The sequence below is a fragment of the Ornithorhynchus anatinus genome, chromosome 20, assembly GCF_004115215.2.
Source record: "Ornithorhynchus anatinus isolate Pmale09 chromosome 20, mOrnAna1.pri.v4, whole genome shotgun sequence".
NCBI lineage: Eukaryota > Metazoa > Chordata > Mammalia > Monotremata > Ornithorhynchidae > Ornithorhynchus > Ornithorhynchus anatinus.
The window spans coordinates 8,341,648-8,366,728 of record NC_041747.1 but is presented as its reverse complement, the minus strand read 5'-3'; the positions used below and the strand labels follow the sequence as shown (position 1 = coordinate 8,366,728).

Below are 25,081 nucleotides of genomic sequence, written 5' to 3'. Positions count from 1 at the left end.
TACCTGTTATAATAGGCCCATCGCTTTATTCACACAGCGTTACAGACAATACAACCCCACCTGCTATCTGATTCAAATAGAATTTCTTTAAGCAGTGCAGCCTCCATAGAGCTTCTTTGGGCAAATGGCTTCCACCTTGTCAGCAGCTGTCCATTATTTCCTTTATTTGAAGGGCAATTTTCATCTTTGACTATGTATAGCAACAAAATTAACAAGGAAAAAAGGGACAATAAAAAATATGGTTCCGAATTCACAACAAGCAGCTCTCATTCGAGTGAAAATGAGACTGCTAACGTTTGCATCACTAAGACACTTGAGGAACCTGAATTTGTTTTGATGATGATTTACTTTTGCCTTATACTGACCAGTCTCATCTAATCCAAGCTACTTTTTTGTCAAATTCCCCTTTAAAGAGGAAAACAAAATGTGAGGATTATTTAACATCCTCACATCAGGAAGATCTGGCTTCTTCCTCACCCACCAACCCAGAAGCTTTTCTGACTCCTCATACTTACTTGTACATCGTGTTGTGGTTTTTCATGCTTCGCTTTCATTTCTTAGAACCTTATTTATGTCAGTCACACCTCCCTAGTTTATTTCATTTCCTCTTGCAAGGTGGAAAAAGATGAAGTGGAGATATTGCCACGCATAGACATGGTTAATTCTGAAAGGAACTAAACCAATACTTTAAAAATAAATTAGATTACTCCAAAAAACAGTGACCATCAGCATCTTGCTTCAAAGTCACAAATCTGTAGTAAAAATAGAGCTATTTCAATGATCAGGATCCAAAATTATTCAGATACAGCTACATTATGCCCCATGCCTACCACCATTCTGGCTGTCAAATTAATATGCATTTCTTCCCCTTCCGAGATAGAATCCATTATTCTGCATGGCTAATTCTAATTTAATAATCCCTACATCTCAATTATTTATAGAATCTCATTTATGTATTTTATGATCAGGTCAGAAAAACTCTGCTTCTTATATACTATTCAAGCTACAGTTGTATCTTTCTGCCTCCTTTTCACTGAGAAGTGCAGTTGCTGAAAATAGCACTGTAGCCCCCACTAAGCATTCTTATCCCAGTTTACAATGAAGTTCATTTGGTTTCAAAATTGAGCCCCTCCCCTCTATGTTGTCTGAACAGGAAACAACCAGCACAATGGACTGAGGGGAGTGGACAGGGTAGGAAGGGAGAAGCAGCTGAAAAAATGAACATCTTAAAACCCAGAATAGCTAAATTTCACATTTTTCACAAACTCAGCAATTTTCCTTAAGTCAAGTTTCTAAAATTCAATTTTAAAAAGTAATCCACACTACTGCTTAAAAGCAATGTTTCTTTGTCTCGAAGGGAGACCACAAAATTAAGGTGTTTTGTAAACTCGAGTGTATCACCTAGAATCTTTCACCTGAGGCCAGTGAAAAGCGGGAAGAAAACTGTAAGATGATGCTGTAGTTAAAGTTTTGGTCAAATCTATCAGATCCCGGAAAATCCTGTTAAGCCTCAGCAGAAAGTGGTCTTGAAAGATTTTTTTTAAAACTGTCAGTTAAGGCAGAGAAATACACTTCTTCACTTAATATTTTTGCAGGCCTGCTTCTGGGTTCTAGAATAATGGAGTCGTCATGTATGGGGAACGTTGGACTAGTAGTTGCCTATCAAAGTGGAAATAGTGGAAAGTCTTGTTTAAAAGTTTAGCTTTATTATAGGTAATTTCACAGAGGTAAAGTCATAAATATACCACCTGAATTCAAAGTACTGAACTAACTAGAAGAGAATGTGACCATATTTTATTCAGGTTTTGTTAATAATTGGAATCAGAGTCCCCTAACTCTGAACAGACGTTTTCCTTTTCTCCATTTAAAAGGTCATTAGGGTCCCCATGCTCCTTTGGCTGTTTAGCTATTACTCAACTGGAGTCTTTATATCCTACTACTTCCAGAAAGATCACAATTTGAGCAAATCCTGTTCAGCCCTACTTGTGCAGTTTAATTGAAATATGTGCCAAACTGGATTCATTTATAAACCAAATTATTTTATAGCTTAGAAAATGAGGAAAAAATAATAATGCAAGTCTGAGAACGACGGCTATCTCCCTTGCTCCTTCCTATAAATCCGACCCTGCCAAGTGAGCAAATCCTTCAACTAAGGCCTTGCCGCCTGCAGGCCCCAGAAGCTAAAGAAATCTGGAGGTCCCAGAGTCAGGTCAGAATGCTAACAGATGCTCTGGGTCACGTCCCAGCTCCTGGCACCATAGAGTTAATCAGCTCTGTCATCCCCAAAAGCCTTTTACCGTCCTAACCTTCTACTTTTCGGCCTGTTCTACTCTGAATGGGAAATCCTTTTCACAGCTTCCAGTCAAAACACGAAAAAGGTCACATTTCTGTAGGCGCCCCTCAGGCATAAAGTGGTTCACTCATTCAAAGTGGGTACAGATGAACACAGTACATCCTTCATGTGTTTTTACAGAGAGAATCGGATCTCGGTTATAATACGACAGTTTGTTTTTACCTGCAGAATCACATCGGCCCATAGAACGCAAACGGGGCCAACTGATTGGCCCTGCCCTAGGGGTCAGATAGAGAACTCACAGCCAGGTGCTTCAGTTCTTAAAGGCTCCACATTTACTGGCTTTAGCAATGAATTCCTTCAGTAGAGGGCCATCCATTTGCCAAAATGCTGCAGTCTGTGTGACTTCTGTCAAATGATTGACGCAAAACTTAAAGCAGAATTCTTCTAAATCCTAGACATGCAAAACACAAAACAAAAAGAGGCCTTTTCATTAGCTTTGCTTGCACTTCTCAAAAATAATTTTTTTAAAAAAGGGTTCTTAGAGTGGCCAGACTAACTTTAAAATTGGTATCAGATAAGAATCAGTCGTTCATCCTTGGCAGGAGACTTTGCCCCTAATAACGTATGGTATCAGAGTCAGGAGGTGGTAACAGAAATCTCAAGTTTTTCCAAGAGAGCTGGGCTTGCCCTAATGATTGGGCCTCTGAATAGGTACCAGCGACCATCTTAAGAGCCTCTGTATTTCCCTGGAAAAAGTAGTCTACTCTATAAACTCACTCGGTAGGATTTAAAGGGAAGCCAGGTGAAATCCACTCCCAAGGAAACCACTCAGCCAGGAGCTGTGTTTCTTTGTCAAATGAAGGGCTGAGGGGAGAAGAGCAAGAAGAAACAAAACAGCGCTTTGAAACTGGGATTGTCTGAATCCCTTGCTACCAAAATGGCTTTATTTCTTGGCCTCAGAGAATGGTTGCCACAGAGGCATGTAAGCTTCTTGAGGGTTTACTATTCCACCTCAAGGTCCCAAACACTCGATACAGTGCATTGTACACACTAAATACTTAATGAAGAACTACTGACTTCATAGGCAAACGTCTGTGGAACTTCTAATACCACAAGAGTTTTTCAATCTAAGTCAGCTCTAAAGTCAGAAGCCATTCTAGCAACAAAGTCAACCAGAGACCAAACTACAGGTCTGGATGAAGCACCTTATTGCATCTTCTTTGGTTTAATTATGGCATTTGTTAAGTGCTTACTATAATTTAATTTACTACTTACTACTTATATCCAATGGGGTGGATATAAGCAAATAATATCCATATAAATATATAAAAATAATAAAAAATAAGCAAAAAATAATAATAATAATGTTGGTATTTGTTAAGCGCTTACTATGTACAGAGCACTGTTCTAAGCACCGAGGTAGATACAGGGTAATCAGGTTGTCCCACGTGAGGCTCACAATTTTAATCCCATTTTACAGATGAGGTAACAGACACAGAGAAGTTAAGTGACTTGTCACGGTCACAGAGCTGACAAGTGGCAGAGCGGGATTTGAACCCATGACCTCTGACTCCCAAGCCCGTGCTCTTTCCACTGAGCCACGCTGCTTCTCCAGCTTGGACAGAGGCCATGCTCCTAATCCCCATTTGCAGGTGAAGTAACTGAGGCACAGGGAAGTTGAGTTGCCCAAGGCCATACAGCAGACAAGTGGCAGAGCCAGAATTAGAACCCATGAGCTTCTGATTCCCAGACTTGTGCGCTATCCACTACGCCATGCTGCTTCGTAAGAACTGACAACGCTAGAATTTCAGGGACATGAAGAAACCTGAAGTCCCATGCACTCTCCTCCCATACCCAACGCAGAGTACACTAACAGTCTAATTTCTCACACCCACTTGAGTATGCCACCACATAGGTGTTGAAGTGGGCCTCAAAAGAGCTGATAACTATATGCTGTAGAGCCAGAAGTATCCTCAGTAGAAAGAAAGCACTACCTTCAAATGTGTCTGTGAATTATGGGATTGAGCCCTACTTGGAGGCCCTCTTAAGTGCAGAGACCCCCACCCTCCTAACAGACACAGAGACAAAGAGGGAGAACCCAGTGAACCCGCCTTGCCCAATCCACTATGCCAACTCAGCGGATAAGGAACGTAATCTAGTTCACACCCAGGTGCGGCAGACACCACCCACCAAATACAGACTCCAAACGCCAAGTAATTGAACCGATACACATTTTATTTTTATCCTTTAGGCCAGTAAGGACTCAATAAATATGACTGATTGATGGAAAGGAAAAGCAAGCTAATGTGCATTAGCCCACTGATTCCAGAAGTTTTTTCTAGGCAGCATATTCACTGAAAATGTACCATTAATTTTAACAGCTGGACTTCTGGATTCAAGCATTTAAACTGAGATTTCTAATATAGGCTTGGACACAGCTCTAACTATTGCTATATAAATCAGATTAAATATTCTACTAATCCAGTATTTTTCATAAAATAAATAAATACCCTGTATTCCAACCCCACCATACCTATCTATTAGTTTTGTTATATCGCAAGTGTTGGAGGTGGTATTTTAGACACCAACAATTTCTCGATGGACAAAATTGGGCCCCAAAGCTACGTTACCCCTCTCTGTATTTTAGGACAACCAAACAAAGTTATGTAATTAGGAACTCCACCAAGTATCCAGTTGAGAGTTCAGTGTAGGTCCCAGGGACCACGACTGCACCAAACTCCTAAGCCAGACAAGATCAAGGTCAGGATTTCATCAGTAACACAAATTTGAAAAAGAAACACAACAAAGAATACTAAAGACAAGATTTTCCAGGTAATGTTTACAGCCACTGAGGTTTAAGATCGCTGAATTTGATTAATGAAACTAAGGATTTGATTAAAGCCGGGCGACTAGGCCACCTACATGCTGCCTGAGAGCTTTGCTTGGGGAAAAGAAAACCTGAGGAATATGGATAGGTCTACAGTAAACCCCAAATTAGGATAATGGCCAAATTAACCCACTCTAGCTTCCCTTAACCCCAGGTACAGCTTGGGTAAGAGAAATGCATTAAGAGCCCTGTGCTTTACCAAGATTGACAAATTCTCTAGGCTCCTGCACTATCATAAACTCCTTATTTTTGGTCTGAAAAATCTAACCCACTGTTTACGCAGGGTCAGTTTATACTCCCATTTCTCAGTACCCACATGCAGTGGAAATAGCTTAACTGAGAAAATTTATGTGGGCATTTTTGTTTGTTCAAGAAAGGATGAGTTTCTGGGATTATGCACCCACTGTCAGGATTCAGACCCAGTCGTTAGCAATTTCAATCTCAGAAACAAAATAAACTCGCAATAGATTCAAACAGATTTGGTGTGTCTCTTTAACAAGGCCAGAAAATGTGTCCTTTACTTTTTCTCTCTGTTTCCTCACACACCTAGTCCAGTGGTCTGAATACATCAGGCAATCAATTCATGCTACTGATGATTACTATTAGAGTATTTGTAAGAACGATTCTAAGCACTGGGGTGGATACAAGTTAATCAGGTCAGGCACAATCCTGACATAGGGCTGAAAGTCTAAGTAGGCTCTAAGGCTCCAGAGCAGAATCAAGTGGACACTAATCAAATGAAATTTGTAGTCCTGCCAGGCAGTAGGTATAGGTCACATAGAAGTTAGATGCAAAGTCATCGACGATAAAAATAGCTCATGAAATGGAAGCATGGTTATGGGAGTTTAGTTAGGAAAATCTACTACTTAGGTTTGCAAGACTACTTCCATAAGGCTTCAAGCAAACAGTAAAAGCAATTTCCCTGAGTAATGACAGTGCAATGGAAACATATAGACTTTTAACACTAACAGAAAGCTGCTTTTAAGAGCCTCCCAGATATGCCATGTGCTCTCCCTTTTTACCAAAATGAACAGACTACAACTTCTAAATCACTAAATTCATTTGCTCAAAGTTTGCTTTAGGAATTGGTTAAAATAGGCAGTTCCAAAACTAAAAAGAGCCAGCAAGTTTTTAAGAGCTAATAGATGTTACAGTTGAAATGGGACTCATGACTACGTGTTTTAAAAAAAATCTTTATCAACCCACAAATCATCTTCCAGTTCTCTGTGTTTTGAGGCCCCCGCATCATGTCTGTCCCAGACACAAGACTGCAATTGGGAGCTGAGGTGGGGCCATTCACATTTACCTGGCTATGGTTGGTGCCCTGCATCTCTGCATAGATGTCCAGTGACAGGCACTTCTGCATATCTCCTCAGTAAAAAATGGAAACGGATAAGGAAATAACTGCATTCACTTACTCTGGGGGCAGAGCAGAAACCATAGGGATGGACTGTGTTTCTACATTTGTTGTGAATCCTGTGTTTTATCTCTCTAAACTGGAACAGAGCTGCTTTTTGGCTACCCCAGTTCCAGGCAGAGAGAAAAAGGAAAGAAACCCAGCACACACCCGATAACAAGTTTAGACTTTTGTCGACGTTACCTCCGCATCATATCTGACTGCAGCAGAGAGAAGAGAAAAGGCATTCTCCACAGTAATTCCTCTCTTGATGATGTGCTGACAAAGTTTCTTCAGTCGATTTTCACAATAAGACGTAGCCAGATCCAAGAGACCTGCAGTTAAAAAGGGGAAATGAAGTTTGCTTCTGTCAATTTTTTCTTTTTCTTCACTGCACTAGGCTCTGTAAGGAATTTTTCAGTGAACAGTCATGTCTAATCTTTGTTAAACATATATATTTATACACACACACACACACACACACACTCCACTTCCACAGTCATTTTCTATACAAGGGAGGGGGAAAAGGGCAAAGAGAGAAGAACATATTTTCCCATCTGTAATGTTTCAGTGAAGTCCTTTTTTCTGAGTGGTTATTTGTGATCCTAAACTGCACTAGTCTTCAATGTAAATAGCTAGTGGTTTTCAAGCTTTTTCATTCCATTACCCTGTTACGGTATACCCCTCTTCCCTCCCTCACCATCTGTGTTCCCCTCTTGGCATCAACACAGATCCCAATCACACAAAGCTGGCAAGAAGATGGCCATGGCCCCCTTCTCATTGGTACTGCCACCCCCCACATCTGTTCAGTACCTTACAGTCCCCTGGAACTCTTACATAAACTCTGGGGGTCCCAAACCTCAATGTGGGATGCTCTGTGCAGAGACAAAGTTAAGCCAGTTATTATACTAGATGTACTGATATGTAAAGTTTTGTGTGTCAGTGGTACTATGTGGTTCTGCTGAAGCAGGGTACTTAATGTAAAAATAGTCAGGGTCGATGAAACTCAGCCAAACTCCTGACACAATCCAAAGCTCATAAGTACTCATAGAAAAGATCCAAAATAGTCCTCTAAATTCAACTTTGGCCAGGTCAAAGCTGGTCGAGGTACCTATAGCATCTTCGGGTGGCAGATCAACTGTGTCTGTGTAAAGGTACTGTAGAAAGGCACGATATACTGAGTAAGAAAACTGGTCTATTTCTATCACCTCCTTCATGTCCTCATTCCAGTACGACTGAAACATAGTTCGAAAATGTTCACATCTAAGGAAAATAAACATAAAACCGATTTAAAAAAAACACAAAACTATGAAATTCAGTTACCCAAAATGATTAACACAGTCTCCTTAAAACATTCCATTCCTCAAATCTTGATATTCATGACATCATTAGCAAAGGTTCTACCATTTTTAAATCAGTCTCAAAGGCAATTTGCCGACAGACCTGAGTTTAATGCTATGCGACCAAGTTGACTCTAGGGTCATATGCCTGGAGGTCTGAGGTCAGCCTGCTCCTTGTCAGGGAAGAGAAGGGATGGCAGCAGGGGCTGAGCCCTACCTCTACCACACCTGGAAATGTCATGTCAGTGGAATTCTCCCCACCCTCTGCCTGATCTTGAGGTAGCTGCCAAATTAGAACTAATTTTCAGCCCCTAAATAGCTAGCCTGAAGTCATACGGCATAAGTCATAAGTCTGTTTTCGAAGCAGAAGCAGCAACTGTCAGGAATGGATACCACTTTTAGGTGTAGCCATGCAACCCCTCCAAGTAGGTGTTAGAGGAGATTATATTTGACTCCTGGGCAGTGGGCCAAACAACTATTCCAAATTTCTGGCACAACAAAATAATGGGCCATTTTCTACATAAACCAAGTTATACATCTGTCACCCCAGAAAGTTATACATTCACTTGGGGAACGGATGATTCTGAGGGACCAAGTTGGCTAAGTCCTATTCACTGAATGATCCCTTGGTACAAAGGGTCTTAACTTCCCCCATCTCTCCCCAAACACACTCACCATCCCTCAAAATATATTACCGTATTTTTAAAACAGCTTTATGGACGTGAATGTATTTTCCATCAATTCGAAACTTTAGATCTGCCGTCTCCGGACTATCAAATTCCTTCTTCAGGGATTCTGCAACTGTTAAAAAGTCTTCATGTTCTGTAGGGAACAAGCCTCACATTTTATAACATGCACAGGACATTCTAATTATTGAATATAATAATCTACACATTTATTGGAGCGAGTCTGCAACAGGAAAGATCTGAGGAGCTCTTCAAAGGTGGTCCACAGAGCTCATTCTAAAAACAAAACTGCACATTTCCACTGTACTGTTTTTTACAATATAAAGAGAGACAGGGCTCTGGCCTAGATCAATCAATAATGGTATTTATTGAGCACTTACTGTGTGCAGAGCACTGTACTAAAAACCTGGGAGAGTACAACAGAGTTGAAATAATTTGAAATTATATTTAAAATAATCAGTGACTCACTATGAAACAAGTAAATCTGGGCAATCATTTTGGGAGGTAATTTCAGTCACGCTTTAGGGAAACAAATCTATTAACTGTAAAGAAGTGAATTTCCAAATAGGAAGAATTCAAAAAAGAAAAGGTTTTCAGCATCTGGACAGTTCCACTCTAGGACTAAGCATTTCTAACTAATCTCTACTCAAGCACTATCACGAAGAGAAATCTGGAAAGGTTCCACTCTGATCTCCCCTTCCCTCCCTCCCTCTCCTGCTAAACCTCTGTCACTTCCTCTCTCCCGGGAACAAGGATCAGGTTTCATTCTCTCTCAGGGTGAATGGCACCCATATCAGAACACAGCACCACCCACTCACCCAATGCTGCACCCTGAGCAGTGCCGACCTGGTAGGTTTTTTTGATTTTCACAGTCATTGTGGAACCCCTAACTTTAAGGGATCCCTGTCACCACCCCGTACCCCCTAACCCTGACAGAAAGGGTGTCATGGGATCACGGGAGCACTGGCCTCAAAGGCAGGCAAGTAAAGACAGCAACTACAGAAAAGCCACCTCCAAAAGGCAGTTGTAAACTGGTTTGGGAAGCAGCATATACACACACGCTATACCCCTTTCCTGGAAGGTCCTACCCAATCTGGCCTGCTCACTGATGGCTGCTAGAGTAAAGCTTTTATGACTATTCTATCTGGGCCCCAAGGGGAATCTCCAGAGGGCCTGGGGTCCCTCCCGTCCTGCTGTTCTGGTCAACTTTCACCTCCAGTAGGGATCCCCTCTAGAAGAGTGTTCCCTTGATCATTAAGCCCCTTGCCTGCATACCCTTAGCCCTCTAGGGTTTGGGACAGGGACTGAGTTTGACCTGAGTATTTTATATCTACTCCAGCACTTAGCACAGTCCTTGGCACAAGCTAAGTGCCTAATATTACAATTATTATTCTTCAGTCATCACACTTGGCTACGACCATGCAGTCCCATTCTAAAAATGGCACGTAAAGGGCACTGGCCCAATCTCTCTGCTTATCCCTTCGCCCTCCATGATGGGGCTGTTAGGGGCTTCTGCTCTGCCAAAATGGTCTTCTGACTGGAATGCGTGGGAGACCTGCTTTGGAGAATGAACTCACATAGTATCTCCTCCTTACTCTGCTCTCTTTGCAGGACATAGTCTAAACCTGCCCTTCTGAGATTTTATTCTAGCTTGGTGGAATTTTTTAGGAAACACATTTTCAACTTAGTCACTTAGGAGTCATCAACAAAGTGGGAGATTTCTATATGATCTAAGAAAAGGTTTAAACAAATCTGCTGTGAAAAAAAAAACCAAGAGGAACAACAATGTTGGACTGGAACAAGATAGAAGTTCAGATTCAACAGGGGAAACCCAAGAGCCCAGAGGTGACAGGAGGAGAGTCGCACCAACTTCCCAGCTTCAAAGACACCCTCTCTGCAACTTGTTGAAGCAGCGTGGCCTACTGGAAAGAGCACAGGCTTGGGAGTGAGGGGACCGGGTTCTAATCCCAAATCGGCCACTTGCCTGCTTCGTAACTTTTGAAAAGTCACTTAGCTTCTCTGTGCTTCCATTTCCTCATCTGTAAAATGGGGCTGAAATACCTATTCTCCCCACCCCTGAGACTGTGAGCCCTGCATGGGACAGAAACTGTGTCCAATCTCACTATCTTATATCTTCCCCTGAATTTAGTACAGTGCTTGGCCCCTTAGGGAGCACTCAAGGAATACCACAATTATCATTTTTGTTTCCAAGCTCTTCTCACCTACAGAGAGGAGGCGCCAGGTCACAGCGGGAGTGGCAAAGCAGGCAAACACATCATCCGTGCAGGAGAAGTGGGTGAGGTGAGGAAGGGTCACTGACTGCCCCCGGCACTGGCCCCACATGTATACATGGCCGCCCTGGGTCTTGGCTGCGGACGTGTGGGCAGAGTGACATGCTGCAATCTCTACCACCCTGCAAAGTGTCCAGAGAAAGGTCCATCATTCCCTTAACATAGGCATGTCAGAACAACCCCTGATCCCAGCACCAGGCAGACAACATTTGGGATTAGTAAGTGCAATTCAAAACAGTCCTCTTGCACATCCAATTCCAGGCACGCCAGCTCTCCTAGTCCCACAAATCATGAAAAGTGTTCAGAAAGAACAGCCCTGGCCCAAGTCATCCCATGAAGAACCCAATTAGGGGCAACCAGTCCAAGTCCTCAGGAGCCTATCTCCTCCTGGCGAATAGGACTCTGAAGAGCTATCACCATATGGAGTGAGGGGGTAGGGGGAGGCAGCCACGTACCCAGGTCAGGGGCACCCCATCCAATATTACAATATTAAGTACCCAATCTGTGCCCAAAACCATGCTAGGTACTGGGGTGAATACGCATATTCATATTAGACACCGTTTCTGACCCGCATCTACTAAGAAGTTAGGGGGACAGATATCTTCTCCTCCATCTTACTGATGAGAAACCTGAAGCCCAGAGAGGTAAGTGACTCGCCTAAGGTCACCGAGTAGGCTAATGGCAGAGCTGGGACTAGAAGCGGGGTCTTTGGACTCCCAGATCCATGTCTTTCCACTAGGCCAAGCCACAGTCATAAAAAGCTCCCCGAAGCAAGATGTGCCCAGGTCTAGCATACATGCTTGCATGGCTCACACAGTCCAGAAATATATTAGTCAAAGCAACATTACCTTTCTTTTTCCACCATGATCTGGGCCGGGCTTAGCAGGTTACTTTTATTGCCAGTTCCTAGCTGCCCATAAGTGTTAGCTCCCCAGGCATAGAGCAAACCCTCGTCTGTTAGTGCTAATGTGTGTGCATAGCCGCAGACAATCTGTAAGTAAATTTAAAGGGTTACCATAAATTCAAAAATGACAAGAGGGGAAAAAAAAAAGAAACCAGCATTCTGAAATCGAGAATCTCTATAATCAGCTAGCTGAAATTCTTAGAGTGAATTTTTTAAAAAAACCTTAACAAGTAAGTACCAGAAAGCTAACATCACTTTGTTCCCCAACTGCCTGGCTTTAACTGGACAGAGATACACTCAAAGCGTGCCTGCCACCTGGGGGCGGGCAGGGATGGGGTGTTGCCCATCAGCGAGCCCCTCTCCCTTTCCGAGCTTTGCTTTTTTGGCTTCCCTGCCCCTCCCTGGGGACACTAATGGAGTTGTGACAGCCCCAGGTCCTCTCTTGCAGCTCCAGAGCCTGCTCAGAGGTCTTGTAATTGGAGTGCATATGAGCCGCGCGAGCCTGGTTCCCTTCCATTTAATATTTTAATGTCTCTGCATTCATCTTCAGGAAGCCCCAGAGCTACTACTCTTTTAAACACCATTTCTTTCCAGGCTTATGGAACTGGAATTAGACTTGCCAGCTGACAAGGTGGAAAGATGTGATGGTTTTCTGTGGGGTTGGATGGGGTTCAGTGGTGTGGTTCTCAGTTACCCCAAGGTTGGACTCAGAATGGGACATGTCCCTGGTTGAAGAGTCCTGAGTGGGAAGGCAAGGCGAGTTTTTCCTCATTTCTCAGTTGTCCTACTGGTAAACAACCCACCCCCTCACCCCCCAAGTAAGTGCTTTTTGAGGGGAGAGACTGCGAAGTGCCTAAATCCCTGACCAAGGGGAAAAATGGTAAGGACACTGGCATATATGGACCCCAGGTTTTCCTTTAATTAGTAATGATATATTATAATTATATCAGGTCCTTATATTAGAATGTGATATTATAATTATATAATATATAGTATTATGGCATTTGTTAAGCACTTACTATGTGCCAAGTACTGCACATAAGCAGTACTAAGCACTGGGATGGATACAAGATAATGTGGTCAGTCACAGTCTAGGAGGTACTTTATCCTTTTTTTTTTTTAAGTATAAAGATCAATTTAGAGCTTCCTTCTTCCCTCTTAGGAAAGGAGATAGAATCTCTGTGAATCATAAGCCATCTTGCCTTTTTCCTCGGTCTTTATTGCAGCGCAAATCTCAAGAATCCCAGTGTTCATTAAAGATGGGTACCTATTGCCATACATGGTTTTAAAGATGATACTCTTTTGAAGCTATAGTGAAGCCTAATTGCAGCACAAATCTCAAGAATCCCAGTGTTCATTAAAGATGGGTACCTATTGCTATACATGATTTTAAAGATGATACTCTTTTGAAGCTACAGTGAAGCCTAGCTAAATACCTCCCTGTTGACAGGTGTTTTGCACTTACCTGCAGGACACAAACACTGTGCAAAGCCGCCACCCTACAAGGAGTCAGCTGATTGCCATTGTTGCCCAGGCCTAATTGGCCGTTGCCATTATAGCCCCAGCCATACACCTTGGAAAGGAAACAAATAGAACACGCTGTTGAGCAATTTTGTCATTTAAAAAGAAAAGGTCAAAAATAAATAATAATGGTATTTGTTAAACTTTTACTGTATGTTAGGCACTCTTCTAAGCACTGGTGAAGATCCAAGCTAATCAGAGACAATCCCTATCCCACGTGTGGCTCACAGTTTAGGACGGAGAAAGGGTACTGAATCCCCATTTTACAGATGAGGAAACTGAGGCATAGAGAAGTTGAGTGAATTACCCAAGGTCACACAGCAGGCAAGTTGCAGAGCCAGGATTAGAACCCATATCCTCTGACTCCCGGGCAAAACAACTTCTCTGGGACCTGCACTTGGCCGGGTACCCCTCGTGCACTTTGATATTCACCCCATCCCCAGAGCATTTCTGTCAATATCCTTATACTCTATTTCCCCTAGCCTTAATTTATTTTAGTGTTTGTTTCCCACTGTAGACTGGGCAGGGATTGGGTCTATACCCTGTGAGCAGAGACTGGATCTACAAACTCTGTTGTACTGTACTTGACCAAGCACTTGTCTACCAACTCTGTGTATTTTATTGTCAAGTGCTTAGTACAGTCCTCTGCATATGTTAAACATTCAATAAATAACACTGATTGATTCTCCCAAGCTCTTAATATACTGCTGTGCACACAGTAAGAGCTCAATACAAATGATTGATTGATTGACAAACCTGCAGCAGGATTTTTCCACTGAGTTCCAGTTCTACTTGAACCTATTCTGCTCATTTCAAGGGATGGCATTTGCAGACCCACAGTGTCTCAGTGACCACTCATCTATGTCCTGCTCTGTGTCTCTTCGAACTTGCCTGGGTTCATGTTATTCTCCTCTTGACATTCCTGTGGTCAGGAGGAATCCTCCTGCTTCTCTCATGCCTCCACCTACTTTGATGTCTCAGTCACTTTTCTTTCTGCTATTACTTTAATAGCATTTTGTTCTAAGACAGATCTAGAGAATGCTGAACCTATTCAAAAACAGTAAATAAACAAAACTGCCTGATCGCTCCCATGAAAGAGGAGAAAGAACTTTTAATCTTGATTTTAGAATTCCATATTTGTAATAAAGGGATCCTAGGGTCAGAGTTGGCTGGGAAATGGAGACATCACTTATTTCAGCCCCTGCCTCCCAGTAGGACTGAGACAGTGGGATTTCTAGGCAGAGTACCAATGATGTTATATTATTTGTACTAAAGTTAGACAGTTAAAATTATGAATTCTCAGAAAGATTTCTGATTCATCTAGTTTCACTATTTTTTTATTATACCAAGTCATAAAGATATAGTGTAGAAACCTAAACTGTGTTGTAGAAATTCAGAATATACATCTAAGCGTTTTCACTTGCCGGGAACTGAGCAACAGAAAATTACATGGGGTATCTAGAAATCTGCAGCTGCTTCCTGGGATTACTTGTTGCATTCCTTGTTTACTTATTTTGATGACTGTCTCTCCACCTCTAGACTGTAAGCCCGTTGTGGGCAGGGAATGTCTCTCTTTATTGCTGTATTGTACTTTCCAAGCCCTTAGTAGAGTGCTTTGCATACAGTAAGCGCTCAATGAATGACTGAATGAATGAATGACAAACATGATCCATTTCCCGATATAAGTACAGTTTTAGCAGTGGAGATCTAATTGATTATAGTTTCTGGAGACACCAATGAGATCTTATAACTATTGTGGCAGCCAAACAAATACTGGGTACCTCTACTGAAAAAACAGAAATCAATGTTTTCTCCAGTGCCCAAAGCAGTTAAGATTCAAATTCACAATGGACATCATCAAACCAAATTCATCCTATAATCTCGGAAGATTCCCATTTTACAGCATATTCAGTTGTGAGTCCACTGAAGTCAGAACCTACTAATCACAGGCTAGCTGCTCTTGCTACCACCAAAAGTGAAAGATTATTTTTTAACTCAGTCACATCCCTTCCTCCCTCCAGTAAGCCTGCCACAAAAAGTTGAGTCAGCTGTAAGTTACATTTGCAAGAAGGAAAGAAAAAAATGGCTCACCTCACCATTGTCCAGCACAGCCATGGAGGAGGTCTGACCACAAGCAATGCTGACCACCCTCTTAATGTGCAGACAGTTGGTGACTTTGCGAGGAGTTGGCTGATTGGCAGTAGATCCAGACCCAACCTGACCACAGTTGTTATAACCCCAGGCATATACCTGTCAACAGGGGAAGGAGAAAGGGAGAGGAAATTCTAGAGAAAAGTATCTTAGCTTTGATAGCCCGATTGATTGACCCGAACCCCGAGACTAGCCCTGGATCCACCGCAGCCTTACTGGGGATGCCCTGGACTTGGGGGTCAGTCTCCATGACCGGACCCTTAGAGCACAGCTCTGGCTAAAGTACTTGGTTCTGGCTCAGTCCACGAGTACAGACCCTGATGTTTGTCTTTTGCCTTGGCCAGCCAGGCCAAAAGTAACTTCTGAAAGGGGTGGAGGACAACAGTTGTTAGTACCTACTGTAGGCTGGTAGCCTTGGAAAGCACTCAAATATTTAGTATGCAAGCATGTCTGTGTGGTGGACCCCCAGCCTCAGCCCCCTCAGACTTCTCCAGGGAAGAGGCCCTGAGCAGACCATGGCTGGTAAAAGGTGCAGGCAGCCCAAGACTAGTTCACCTGGGGCTCTAAACCCCATCTCTAGAGCTGGACCACAATCCTTGGGGTTAGGGGCAGATCTCCATCTATTAAAGCACTCCTTTCACCTTATGGGCCTCACCAGACACTGTACTGCAATCAGCTTAGTGGCCGGGTCACCCCAGCCTACATGAAAGATTGAAGAATTTGGGATCAAACCCCAATTGTTCTTGGCTCCAGGTACTCCTTCGTGGCCCAAAACACAGGAAGCAATGGACCAAGAAGACAAAAAATTCACCTCCCCATCATCTGCCAGGGCCATAGAGTGATGGGAGCCACATGCTACTTCAGTCACTTGCTTGATCATCAGATTGGTGCAGATCTGAATTGGTGCAATGCCCTGATTGGTTGTTCCATTCCCAAGCTGGCTGTATCCATTATGACCCCAGGCGTAAACAATACCATCTGCAAAAATATAACCACAAAGAACCATGGAAGTCAGTTTTTGAATAAGTTGTAGAAATCTCTTACCACTTCCTCAAACCTTTTTTCAGTTATAACATGAAAGGTGGAGGAGGGGTGGAGAAGGGAGGATGGTGTGGAGGAAAGTGAAGGATGGGGAGAAAGGGCCAGAGTCAGAACGAGATAAAGTGGGGAAAGAAGGAAGGAAAGAGGTGAAATAGGTCTGACCTGTTCCATACAGACCACCTTGCCCTTAGCAAAGGGGAGCTTAATACATGGCTGGAAGCCAGGTGGCCTTCCTGAGACACAAGGGCCATCTTGGCACCTCCTTACTTTCACACCTGCCAGCATGAGAATAATGGCAAGAACCCCAGCTTGCTCTGTCCTTATGCCAGCCTTGGAGCAAAGGCTCCATTCTGCCAAACCACTGGCAACGCCCTTCTAATGGCTTTGGCATTCTTACTGCAACTCAGGTGGTTTCCAGCCCTCGCTCAATCTTTGCCTCCCACCCCCATCTCTTTCTCAGAATGGTCCAGCTCTGAAGGGAAGATAAAAGCCTGAAGTTTCTTTAGAAGGCATCCTGTGCTTTCGGTTCATTCCCAAGAGTCTGGGTGGTGGTGGGTTTTTTTAGGTTTCATTGAGAATGTTGTAAATAATTGGGGTCTCACCACCAGCCTATAAAATTTCCAGTCATTAGCTATTACCACCAAACCAAGCATTACAGCCTGAGTTCAGAACCTATATATCCAAGATACTACTTGTGTTTAGCATTTATCTGTGGTTTATGCTCTTGACCAATTATCCAGGTTGGAATCTCTGTGTGGACTGTTTCCCTGCAGAGGAAGCTGGTCTGTGAGAATATTTTCTGGACTGGAGCTACAGGAAACCGCCACTCCTCTCCCACCCCCTCATGGTGGCCTGGCTAATTTAGCCCCATGTTCCCTACACAACTCTCTACACACTTCCCACCCCATTTGATTCCACTACATCAGTCACAGCTTTCTGGCTCCCATATCTGCCCAGGCCCCTAAAACTTCAAGTTATTATCTCCTGTGAAAAATATGTCTCAGTAAAGAAATTATTAACCCAAGATGTGAAACAAGAAATGGCCATGGTTCACCTGTATAGGGTATTGCATTAGAGATCTCTGAAAGCACAAAGTCAGGTGTGTACGAGGGTATAGCCCCATGAACACTCAAGACTCTTTCCCCTACCTCTTTGCTTCCCATCTTCCCTCTGATTCCTTGCCCCTCCCGCACAGAATCAGGTCTCTATTACCCTATCTAGTGAGGTAAACAGCAGTGAAATAGAAGTGGACCTTGAGAACATGAGGTCCACTTCCAGGCCATGGCTCCCAGCCAATTTCTGCTGCTGCACAGAGAACATACGGCCAGACCTGGAAAGTTCCTTTGATTTTGGTGTGAGAAGAAAAAGGACGAAACAAAATAAGAAAAAGGAAAACAGAGAGATAATGTGCATAAAAAAGAAAAGAGAAAGCAATCACATGGGGAGATTGGCAATGAGGCAAAAAAAAAAATGTGGAGGGGCTGCAAATAAAAAAAGCCAAGTAGGAGAAGGGAAAATTTTGAAAAGAGAAGGAAACAAGGAAAATCAAATAGCTAGCAAAATGAGAATGGGAAGGGAAATAGGAACAAGGAAGACAAATAAATAAGGAATGCTTTTGAAGAGTTAAGGGTGTTTGGGAAGGATGCAGAGGATGACAGCATTTGCACCTTTCCACAGAGTTTAAAGCTCATCTTTTTGTGCCTCAAATGCCTGATTTTTTTTCCCCCTTTTACCTTCTGTACTGAGGAGAACATGAGGTCCACTTCCATAACTAAGACTCTTAATCTTCTTTCCACTCAAGAGTTCTAGCTTTTTGGGCACTATTGTGCTCTGATTATCTCCAGTCCCCAGGCAGTTACTGCAGTTCACTCCAAACACAAACACCTAAAGAAACAAAGTTTTGTCTGGGCCATTTAGGTTATGGTTAGGAAGAAGGGAACCCTATGCACTGGGCTTATCTTTGGTCAGGGGTCCATTCAGTCTGAACTCTCAAGCCCTGGCTTTTGAAGGCAGGGGGAAGAAGGGACACAAACTTTAAGCTTGAATAAAATTAATATGAGACCTCCCCCTCCCCCGGCCAAAGACAAAGTCAGCATCAGTCAATCAGTATTATTCACTGAGCCCCTACTGTGTGCAGAACCCTGTATGAAGCTCTTGGATGTGTATAACAGAGTTAGTAGGCATGATCCATGCCCTCAAGGAACTTACTACCTAGCTGGGGAGACAGACTAAAATAATTGACAGACAGAAGGAAGATGGGGGGATAATGGGAAAGAATAAGAACCAAAACAATCTTTGTCAGTAACAAAATAAGGCATACAGACTCTGTCAATAATGGGTTGCCCTTTCATTTCAAGGCCTGCACTTGGTTTTTCACTGATGCCTCCACCCCTCCATTACCAGTAAATGCCTCCCTTGGGCTGCTCCTGAAATTACGCCAGTTGTCTTGCAGGGATCTTACCTCATCACTATGGGTAACATAGATGGCTTCGTTGGCTGATGTACCAAAGACACATGCCTTCCGAATGGATGCAATCTCTTGAGGCGAAAGGAGAGTAAATATTGGCCACTTAGCTACATCCACCATGACTCTTCTTTCAAGCAGTTCCTATAAGTAAACTGTCATTTCTGCTGTAATAAATGAAAGATTACCACAGAACAGTTACAAAGGCCCATTACAATACACATTTCAACGTGAACATGTCCAGGCTGTGCAAACTATACAACAGGAAGCAAACGGTCCACTGGAAAGAAGTGAGGCTTAGTGGAAAGAGCACAGGCCTGAAAGTCAGCCACAGGGCTGCTTTCTTGCTCTGTGTCCTTGGACAAGTACCTTAACTTCTCTGTGCCTCGGTTTCTTCATCTGTAAAATGAAGAAAACTGTGTGACCTAGTAGAAAGAGTACAGATCTGGGAACCAGAGGACCTGAGATCTAATCCCAGCTCTGCTATTTATCAGTTGTAAAGTAGCTTCTAATGTATAAAATGGGGGTTAAGACTGTGAGCACTATGTGAGACAGGGACTTTGTCCAACACAATTATCTTGTATCTACCCCAGCACTCAGTACAGTGCCTGGCACATAGTAAGTGTGTAACAGATCCCATACAAATAAATAAAATGGGGATTAAATATCTGTTCTCCCTCCCTCTAAGCCTCATGTGGGATAGGGACTGTGTCCAATCTGATTATCCTGTATCTACCTCAGTGCATGGCATATAATAAACCTTTAATACCACCAATGTAATCTTTTCAGGTCATTCCATAGAGGGAGGGGACCAGCAAGCTTTCTAAAACAAAAACTTCATCATAGATTGAGAGCCCCTTGAGGGAGAGGATCTGTGTCTAATTTGCACCTTTGTACTCTTTCCTAGCACTCAGTACTATGTTCTGCACGCAGTAAGCACAAACATTATTACTACTGCCATACATTCCAAAAAGCACCCTCTGTGGCAGAAAGGACTCCCTGGAGAATCCACATTTTCCTGCTTTGAAAAGATTCTTCCAGACCCTCGCACTCCACCTTCCACCAGGCAGTTTTTACTTTCCAGAGTTAATCGGGTCATCCACCCAGCCTTGCAGTGCTATAGTTCTGCTGGGGTCCCTCTGGCCTCTTCTACAGGGAGAATCAAGAGCTTAGTAGAGTCAGGAGAACTCCAAGTTCCACACTGGATCTGCTGCCACCAAGAAAAGAGAATTTAGCTCTCCAGGTTTATCAGTAAAGTAAATCAGTAAATCAGGACCAACCCACCCAAGAATGAATTCTTTCCATTAAATTCAGAAAAAAACAGGATCAGCAGCATCTCTCTCCCAATGGACACTGATGCTACTGATGATTCTGCAAGTACACTTCAACTGCATAATTATTATTATTATTTAATTTTCTAAGTACTTACTATGTGCTAAACACTATTCTAAGCACTGGAGTAGATACAGGTTAATCAAGTTGAATACAGTCCCTCTCCCACATGGAGTTCACAGTCTAACTAATGGTCACAGTCTTTAAGGCAGATTTTGAAAGCATCACCAAAAGGAGTCCTGATGGGCTCTGTGAGCGGCTTCAATACTTTTGGAAATACTAAAAATGACTGTTTTATACCAATAATTAGACAACCAAGACTATTTAAAATGAGCCATCGATTAAAGAAAAAAAATGCAATTAACCCAGAAAAGAGCCTTAACAGGTCAAACTCTGCCACAGACACTGGTATTTGCTGAACATCAATTTTCAGAGAGACGCTGGCTAATGCACAATGAAGTTTTACAACTGTAATTGCATGTTTCTATTGCAAAATGGCCTTTAGGCATATTTTATAAGATCACTTAAGACTTTTAAATATAATTTAATAGTCAGAATAGAAACCAAGAAAATTTTAAATTCAAGAGTAAATCCCATGGGGATAGAAGTCCGCTTGTCCCCAATCTACAGAGGTTGAATAGCCCAGCTGAAGTTCTACGGAGTTTTCCACATACGTCCTTTAGTTCGATGAAATCCCTGTAATAACTTTGTTTTGCAGTCTTAAGCAGGAAGAAGACTCATTTTCCCTATTCACTCTGGAACCCAAACGTGAGCCTAATGTTCGGTATAATCAGAAATGTTAATATCAATTTAAACTCCTTTCCCATTGCCGCTTAGCCCCAAAATGGAGAGGTTAAATGAGAGAGCGAGGAGGGAAAAGACTATCTACGACCAGGCCAAATTCAACTTTATGTTGGTCCGACCCCACAAATTCAGACCCTTAAAGGCCTTTTGAGCCAGGCCCATCCCAAAAGAGGAAAGTTCCAAGGGGAAGCAGAAAGGGGACCCAATAAGACTAATGTGGACTAGCATTTAAAAAAAAAAATTGCCAGAAATTCTTCACTAATGTCTACAGTGAGATCTTCAGTTTTCAAAGGAGAGCAGTTTCTACTTTAGGTCATCTCTGGAAAAAAAAAATACTACCTTTTCCTTGCCCCCATGGAAAACTAACTCAAGATTGATGGTCCACATACAAACTCTTAATTCAAATTGCATTCTTTCGGAATTATAGTTTAATATCCTGTTTCCTGTATTTGAGGGCAGACAAGATGAACAAAACCTTTATTACATAGTGCACATGTCCCCTCAGTGGCTCACTGGGCTGGCCAACAAGCTCATCTTGGTTTGCGACTCCAAGAGGAAGTTCAATTGTGAAGACAAACATAGATTTTTTATTTAGGACTGGAAAACTACAGGATTAATTTAGCAGTCTACACTCAGAAAATCAGACATCCTGTGGATTCGATTTTTGGAGAGTGGCTTGGCTTTTTTAAAGAGACCCTAGTTAACGGCACCTTTAAATTTCATTTGGAAAATAACAAAGACGAGTAAGAGGGAAGTCTTGTCATCACAAGGCACCTCTGTTTTTAGACAACAGTGGTCTCATTAGAAAAAAACAAACACTCTCACCAAACAATACTGGGAATTCAGAGTTGACCTGTAAGCATGCTTGGCTTCCATCCAGACTATGCACCCCATGACTGTGTAAACAGAAAGTATTTGGCTCCAAAGAGGGAGAAGACTGTCATATAGGGGTACAGTATTGTGATAGCAATAGACCTGACTTTGAGTGCAACTATTAACCTTTTTCCTCTCAGACAGGTTTTAGGGATCAAGAAAGCAAGTACTCTTATTTGTCTACATTTTAAAAATCAAAGTACTGTAACAGCAATAGACAGAACTTCGACCCCAGCTATTAACTTCTTTCCCTCAAACAGGTTTTACAGTACAAGTAACTAAGAACTGTTGTTTACCTACATCTTATAAATCAAAGTGTGTACACCATGCAGAAATAACTTCCTAGAGCTCTTTAATATGGCTCCACCTATTTCTGTTTGTATTCTACACCCTGACATGTGACTTTCCCCTATTAGGATGCTCAGAGCTCAAATACACTTACTTACAGTCTATGAGTGATATATTAAGGTGGACTAGTCAACAGCTCCTTTAATCCTAATTAGAATTAGCACAGGCAGTAGGTACAATAAGGAATTAAGAAAAGTCACCAAACTAAGTATAGCAAATACACATATAAATAGCTATGACAAACCACGTGGAATTTGGGTGAACTAAACCAAATTAGCTTTTGGACCCTATGTCCATAATTATATAAATCCACATCCATCATTATAAGCTTCTTGAGGGTAGGGAGCCCGTTTTTCTCTTTCTTGTAATTTCTTACCAGCACCCAAGAGATGCACATAAGATATGCTAACTAGATAATGAACAAATTAATTAATCTTCCATTTATGCTTAATATTGGCCAGGCCTTTCAATTTAGGGCCACACAAAGTTTAGTGGGATATGGAGAATTTGGGTTAGGTCCAGAATAGGAACAAAAATGATTTGAAGCTTGGGAAATCATCTGAATGGATGAAAGTTTAAAACACTGGTTTTACTGAATCTCAAAAAGCTATATTACTGGAAAGAGGAAAAGACTGAGAAGTTTTCATTCTTGCAAGGAGGAATATCCACCAGTGATTTAGAGCAGTAGTAGCAGTGGTATTTACTGAGCAACTACTGACTGCAATACCCTGTACTAAGCACTTGGGAAAGTGCCACAGAAGCACAAAACACTCCCTGTCCGTGAGGTGCTTTCAATCCCCTGAAGTCTTAAATTGATGCAGGAGTGCTGACTAAAAATCGAGGGGAATTGTGAGGAACTGGAATATCCTATCAGACCTTAACTAGGGCTAAGCTTCATACTAATGGTTCATGAAATGGGTGAGAGCCCTGTGTTTTCTGCTGCTCTTGAGGCCTGAGATCTCCTGTTCTGTGACCACGGATTGAACTTCTTATCCCTCTCTGCCCCCTCACAATGCATGCTTCTGAGAATAGGGGAGCCAGGTGAGTGTAGATAGGTCAGGGTAAGCCCTCAAGCCCAGCTGCAAAAACAACTCAAGTGCATAATGTGCTCACAGTAGGACACACTTTTCTTTCCCCTTTAAACATTGGTACCTGAGCAATTCTCAATCTCACTGGGAAGGGCCCGAAAAAGATGCATTTTCACGAAGTGGGCAAGAGACTCTCTAAGACATTCACACCATCAGCAGGGTATCTTCAAACCCTAAAGGTAGAATACAGCCAGTTTATCCTAAAATGGGGACTGGGATTTACAATCTCACCCAACTCTGGGTGAGAAAAACTCAAAATGTAATTTAGCCAGTGTCAGATATCGTGTGCAGGTACAGAAGCTGCTTCTTCCAAAACTGGCGCATCCCGTACCCAAACAGTCTTGCGTTGTGGGATGAACATCCCCTAATCCCTTAACAATGTGTAGCCGAAGTATGTAAACACACAGACTTACAGAACTGGGTGCATGTACATCACTCTCAGAGACACAGAATCTGTTTCTCGAGGAGCTGGCAAAGAGTCAGGGCAGCCACCACGAGACATACATCTAGACAAAAGGCATTCTGGAAATAAATTGTTTTCCAAGTTGCTAAAGTCGCAACCAGTAAGAGTTGTTCCACTTGCGACAGATTGCTCCAGGGAAGGCCGTGTGACCTACCAAATACAAGTATGCCACAACCAGGCCTGAGTGAAGGCAGAAAACGGCTTTGCCATCTTTCACAGAAGGCCTATTTCCTACTAGAAATTGATTGTGATCCCTACGTGACCTAGGGGCCGTGTCTGATCTGCTTACAGTGTGCCTACCTCAAAGTCGAGTATAGCGCTGGGTGCGTATTAGGCAATTCGATACCATACTAGGATTCTCGGGGCACCAGGTAACCATTCAGTGGAATTATTGTTGTTTTCCAGGAAGAGGTTCGCCTTCCTTTTGGAACATTGCTACCTTGCAGAGATAGCTGGGTGCCGAAGCCAAGGCAGGAGCAAGACAGGTCAGAGGGGAAGACAAATGTGCATCCCTCGGTAGACTGTAAGCTTCTTGAGGGTGGGGAGCACATTCGAGCGATGCTTGCAATCTCTTACCAGCACCCAGGAGTTGCACATGGGGTATGCTCACCAGATAATGTTGAACAGATTAATTAATCTCCCCTTCATGCTTAACCTGGGTCAGGCCTTTCAGTTTTCCACTAACCAGGCACGAGCGCAGGCATCAGAGACCTTTGCCATCTTTCACGGAAGACGTATTTCCTATTAGGAAGGGACAGTGAGTCCATGTGTGTCCGACCTAATTAACTGGCACGCACCCCGGCGCTCGGAACAGTGTCTGACACACAGTAAGCGCTTAACCAGGCAAGGGAAAACCACCGTCAAGCTGCTTCCCCCCAGGCCAACACGGAGCCGAAGCCTTAGGTCTGCCGGGGGGGGATGCAGGGATGCCGCCCCCCCCCACCCCCCCGCCCGCAGGTCCGGAGGTCTCTCTCCGTAGCCCAGCTGGTTGCCCACCGGAGGGGCGCTCAGGTGGCCCGGGGGGGGGGGGCGGGGGGCCCGCAGGGACCTCCCGCGGCGACCCAGTGGGCTCGTGCACGGCTCGCGCGCTCTCGGGGGCTACCTGGGCGGCGAGGAGCGCGCGCGGGGGGTCGGGGGCCCGTCCGGGCGGGAGGACGAAAGCGGCGGCGGCAGCAGGCGGCCCAAAGGTCCAGGAA

The 25,081-nt window shown here is 43.2% G+C and overlaps 2 protein-coding genes across 9 annotated transcripts in view; one reads left to right on the top strand and one right to left on the bottom strand.

Moving 5' to 3' along the window:
- The window catches only part of ARL11 (ADP ribosylation factor like GTPase 11), an 84,884-nt gene that overhangs the window by 4,130 nt on the left and 55,673 nt on the right, over window positions 1-25,081 (top strand). Inside the window, exon 1 of one of the 6 annotated variants that reach the window (XM_029048017.2) lies at window positions 24,290-24,370. The exons of the other annotated variants lie outside the window; for them this stretch is intronic. The gene's annotated coding sequence lies outside the window, so the exon portion shown is untranslated. Of the gene's footprint in view, window positions 1-24,289; window positions 24,371-25,081 lie in introns of those variants that run through there. 6 annotated transcript variants of the gene reach the window in all.
- On the bottom strand, window positions 1-25,081 carry RCBTB1 (RCC1 and BTB domain containing protein 1). 3 transcript variants are annotated; one of them, XR_486189.4, is made up of 12 exons: window positions 18,975-19,333; window positions 18,247-18,397; window positions 16,284-16,450; window positions 15,413-15,571; window positions 13,266-13,373; window positions 11,745-11,887; window positions 10,828-11,018; window positions 8,615-8,741; window positions 7,691-7,842; window positions 6,784-6,914; window positions 516-2,747; window positions 1-190 (listed from the first exon to the last, which is right to left on the bottom strand). XR_486189.4 is itself a non-coding variant. In XM_029048003.2 (12 exons), the coding sequence occupies exons 2-12, from the start codon at window positions 19,098-19,100 to the stop codon at window positions 2,607-2,609; spliced, it is 1,596 nt and encodes a 531-aa protein (XP_028903836.1). In that variant the 5' UTR covers window positions 19,101-19,144; window positions 24,988-25,081; the 3' UTR covers window positions 1-2,606. The 3 variants fall into 3 exon arrangements, 2 of the variants coding, with proteins under 2 accessions (XP_028903836.1, XP_028903837.1); XM_029048003.2 differs by adding an exon at window positions 24,988-25,081 and having other exon boundaries at window positions 1-2,747; window positions 18,975-19,144; XM_029048004.2 differs by adding an exon at window positions 24,988-25,081 and having other exon boundaries at window positions 1-2,747; window positions 18,975-19,141.